The sequence below is a fragment of the Trypanosoma grayi genome, assembly GCF_000691245.1.
Source record: "Trypanosoma grayi strain ANR4 Tgr_1170_V1, whole genome shotgun sequence".
Lineage (NCBI taxonomy): Eukaryota > Euglenozoa > Kinetoplastea > Trypanosomatida > Trypanosomatidae > Trypanosoma > Trypanosoma grayi.
The window spans coordinates 90-4,685 of record NW_008826789.1 but is presented as its reverse complement, the minus strand read 5'-3'; the positions used below and the strand labels follow the sequence as shown (position 1 = coordinate 4,685).

Below are 4,596 nucleotides of genomic sequence, written 5' to 3'. Positions count from 1 at the left end.
ATATATATATATATATATATAAGGTGTGTGCGTTTGTGTGGGCACCCATAGCTCTGTGCATTCGTCCTGCGCGTCGTTCGCGCTAGGCGTTCGTGTGTTCCCCGCGGCCGGCTGCCGCGCTGCGCAGCCCCACCACTCCATCCGGTGTTACCTGCCACGACTGGAGCGCTCTACTGTAGTAGTCGCGTGTCAGTGGGTCCCAAAACATGTCCAAGTTGAAGCTGTAGAACAAATCGCTCTTGTCATCGTATACCCAGTCGTTGGCACCGTCAATGGTAACACCAAGCTCCGCCGCGGTCAAGTGTGCTGGCCCCTCCACGTCGCCGCGCACGCTGCGCAAGATGAAGTCGAGCGGGTGGCTCCTCTCCCCTGACGCGTGGTCGTTCGTGCGTCTCTCACGTTCGTGACTGCGCCGCTTCTCCAGCAACTGAGATGCCTGGCTGCGAATGGAGTACGGGTAAGAGCTCAGGCAGAGAGAGGTGATGCAGGCGCCGAAGTCAAGGCAGACGGCGGCGATGTAGACTCTGTAGCCCCACTCGTAGCCGGCGTTGCATTCACTAGGATTGTTGTGCAGCGCCTCACACTCACACCGGTCACAGTGTGTATAGTATGCGAATAGAACACAGTTCGCGATGCCACACGGCAGCGCCGTGGCGAGGAAGAACATCGCCACCAGGGCGCTGCGGGAGCGTGTGGGGCGACACGACATGCGCAGTGTGAAGAAGAGCGCCACAACGACGCACAGAAGCTGCACAGCACCCAACACCCACATAGTGATGGTGTAGGCGTTCGCGGAGGACTCTGTCATCTCACACACGATCTCACCAGTGATACTGTCCTCCAAGAGACGGGGAAATTTGGAGCTTGTACGGTGCAGACAGAGGTTCCCCACACTCCTACGGCATGCAAGGAAGAATCCAACCGAGTGGTAATGCACGTTGTATGACACAGCAAACCATTCCGTGGTGCACATCGCGAACAACTGACAGAGCAGAGAGGGCACAAGCAGACAGAGGAGGAACATGACGTAGCGATTCAGTGTGTTGACGCTGTTGTGTTTCAACTCCCTGTACAGTACCTCATTCTCAACCTCCTCACGGTTTTGCCGCTGGGCCATATTAAGTGTCATCCTCGTATTTCCGAGGCGGTGCGGGATAATCAGCTGCGACGGGATGTTTGTCGGGGTAACGGGCTCAAAAGGAGATATCGCTCCGTTGCATTCATGATTCAAGTTGCTCGTGTTGCCGTTCCACTTAATGGTGTTGTTGTTTCCGTTCTCGCACACAGGCTCATTCCGCGTCACATCGCTGTGCAACGCCATTGGCGGGGAGGCACACGCTGGACCCGCCGCTCACCTCCACGTCTTCAGTAGGTGTATAGTTGTGTGCGGGCAGATCTGCAGCGCCACAGGAGAACCCTGGCACCTAATAGAAGAATGGAGAGCGAGCGAGCGAAAGAAGAATCATACAGGAGTAAAACAACAAAAAAAATATGAGTGGCACGCTCCCATAGACATAGCACATGTTATCTGCATGGTGTGTTCACTGTTATCCCCTCACATTGCCGCTTGCGCCTTTGGCGTTGTGCGGAGGAGGAGGAGGGGCGGGGCGTCCACCCAAACCCCCAAGCGCCGGCACACGCCAAGTCAAAGCGGTACGCAGCTGCGATGAAACAGGCACTGAGGGAGTCACACCGCGGTAAACAAAGACAAGACAGCTGAGAATCTGCCAACTGTTTTTTTTTTTATCTCTGAATAAAATATAACCCATTTCTTCGCCGTTAGCTGCCAACACCCATTCCCAAGTAATGAATAATTAAAAAGTCAAATGCCTCGCCAACGACAGATTGGGGCACGGCCACAGTTGTCGAGGCGTTGTGATAACAAGTCACGCTGCCCGCGTCATCAGCGTCGTCAGTGCAGAGCAGCTGCTGCAGTAGTACGCCACTGTTATCTACGCCGCTGAGCAGGGAGGCGACGATCTGTGTTGCCTCCACGCGCTCTGCGCAGCTCAGTTGAGGTGGTGCAGCCGGTGGCCCCGCCGGCGACGCGGCCGCTGCTGCTGCTGTCCTTAACGACAGACAACAAAGCGACTCGTGCAAGAGATAAAAAAGATGCCTCGCGACCGCGCGTAGGACGTCAAAGGTTACCGCCCCATCGTGGGCGCCAACGTCACTCGTTAAACCCACCGGCACGCGCCAACGCGTCATGCGGACGACGCCATGAAGCGCTCGAAGCAGCGGAAGCAGCAGCGCAACGAGCGCTGTCATGGCCTCTTCTGTCGCAACCGCCTCACCACCGAGGCGCGCGTGAATCCAACTAGGGGTGAGCTGGAGAAGGTACGCCGGCACCACACGTTGAACATCCGCGATATCAGACCGGCCACAGTCGCCGCTGAGCGCCGGATCCGGTGCGGCAACAGAATAGGCGCATGCGTCGTTGACGTTGTGAGGCCCAGGTGTAGCGATGGTATGGAGCCGAGGCCCCTCCGCGACGGTGTGCAACAGTGACGGATGCCACCGCTGCAGTGTGGCAGCCGATAAGGCCACCATGTGTTGAGAGCCTTCTTGTTGCCCCAATAGCGGTGAAGCTGCACACTTCCCCATTCCTTCCCCAGTGCTCGAGAAGCCACCAGATGAAAGAGGGGCTGTTGCTGCTGCTGATCCTGCTGTGATGTCGGCGATGTCCTTCTGTATGGCATCCAGGAGGCTCGGCTCTTGAGGGAAAAAGCGCTCGCGCAGCACATCAGCCTCCTTGGCGAGTGACATGGCATTAGCCTCGTGCTGCCTGAACCACTCCCGCTGCCGCGAGACGCCTGTGTAGATACGGTACAGGAGCACTTTGAGCTGCGCCGTCAGCGGGGCCTCATCGGCGCTGTAGGCCGATGGCGCGGTACTGTCAGCGTGTCTACCCTTCGGCGGCGGCTGGCTGCGCTGCTGGGGCGCAGTGTGGCGCTGGTGTGCGTCCATTTCACTTCACACGGCCAGCTGCAGGCAATGCATGGGTGAGTATTTGTTTGAGAGAAAAACACAAACAAAAGGAAGAGCAGACAGCCGAGCAGCGTATCATGCAACGCACCAGAGCTCTTGGAAAGGCGAGAAAGACGAGCTGCAGATCTCATTACCTCCCAAAAGAGGCGGGCAGCACATGACGGGCACCACCAATCCACCTACCACGCACACACTCATCCACAGAACCACAAGAATTGCGTCATCATCAGCCAGTCGAAGAGACGAAAGTGCGCCCGCAAAAAAAAAGTCAACTAAAAAAGGATGACGAAGCCATTTGAGGCATCGGAACACACTCTTCATTCGCCCTTTCCCCCCTCCATAAACACACACACACACACACACACACAGAGACTCCCACATACACACAAACACGCATACGCAGCTATTTCTCTCTCTTCTCTCTTCTTCCATCCCTCCCTTAGCTCTAGCATCCGGTGAGCAAACACTATAAAAGGCCGTAATGTGCTACTGCAGACCTGTACACACACACGCATATATATATATATATATATCCTACAGGGGGCGCAGAAACAATCACCACAGTGTGGGGAAAATTAATATGTTTCTGTTCGTCTGTGTGTGTGTGTGTGTGTGTGTCTGTGTGTGTGTGTCACGAAGAGGCACCATGTAAATTCCCTATATTCCCTACATATACAAATATCGGCGAGACAGCTGCAGCAGCAGTTGGGGATCAACACCGCACCCCATCACTGTCCCCTTCACCATCATTTTCTTTTTTCTCTTTCCTTGCTGCTGCACGTGTAAATCCCCTTCACCGCCCTCCACCTTGCGGGATTTGCGCATGCGGGTACTCTGCCTTCCACGTGTCCTCCTGCACCTGCGAATAGTCCCAGTATTTCGCGCATTCCTTTGCCCACCACACCCGGCGCATCATGGATGTCTCCTTATTGTTCGCCACGTTGGGGTACGCTAGTGGGGCCAGCGCAGAGCCGATGCAGAAGCCAAGGACCGAAAAGCCGGAGAAGGTGCTGAAGAGAACGAAGCCGGTGTTGCGGCGTGACACGACGTAGTAGGAGCCCACCACAGTTGAGAGTGTGGCTGCCGTGAGGGCAAATGTGAGTTGTTTGCGGCGCACGCGCCACTGCTGCCCCCACACGCCGCCTTCCTTCTCAAACCGCAGGCAGTCACTCGGGTACATCATCGGGAGGTCCGACACAAGAATCTTCCCGTTTTTGCCCGTCATTCTTTGTTTTGCTCTTCCTGGTGTTGTTGTTGTTGTTGTTTGATGTTAGATGAAACGATATCGCGTGGGCGGCACTACAGGTAGCGCGGTGTGGGACTACTGTGTAGTCTCGTAGCGGTCCGGAGAGGACGAGGAGAGTAAAGAATAGGAGAGAACGCAAGAGAACAAACAAAAAAAAAAGGCGATGACCGAGACGAATAACTCCACACTCTTGATACATCTACAGCCCATAAGCTGGTGCTTCTTGCTGCAGATGCATATTTGGTTAATTACCCTCATATCTTTCCTTCAATTTCAGATTCGACAAGCACACACGAAGGTGCGTGTCTTTTTATTTTTTGTTTGTGTTTTTTTTTTTCTTTCTTTCCTACGGCCACCACTTT

At 55.0% G+C, this 4,596-nt stretch overlaps 3 protein-coding genes across 3 annotated transcripts; all 3 read right to left on the bottom strand.

Annotated features, from left to right (window-relative positions):
* Positions 1-82: 82 nt before the first annotated feature.
* DQ04_11701020 (hypothetical protein) lies at positions 83-1,321 on the bottom strand (the record flags this gene model as incomplete). The annotated part of the gene is made up of 1 exon (XM_009316592.1): positions 83-1,321. One exon carries the CDS (start codon positions 1,319-1,321, stop codon positions 83-85), a length of 1,239 nt encoding a protein of 412 aa, XP_009314867.1.
* Positions 1,322-1,779: 458 nt separating this feature from the next.
* DQ04_11701010 (hypothetical protein) lies at positions 1,780-2,967 on the bottom strand (the record flags this gene model as incomplete). The annotated part of the gene is made up of 1 exon (XM_009316591.1): positions 1,780-2,967. One exon carries the CDS (start codon positions 2,965-2,967, stop codon positions 1,780-1,782), a length of 1,188 nt encoding a protein of 395 aa, XP_009314866.1.
* Positions 2,968-3,781: 814 nt separating this feature from the next.
* DQ04_11701000 (hypothetical protein) lies at positions 3,782-4,213 on the bottom strand (the record flags this gene model as incomplete). The annotated part of the gene is made up of 1 exon (XM_009316590.1): positions 3,782-4,213. One exon carries the CDS (start codon positions 4,211-4,213, stop codon positions 3,782-3,784), a length of 432 nt encoding a protein of 143 aa, XP_009314865.1.
* Positions 4,214-4,596: the final 383 nt, after the last annotated feature.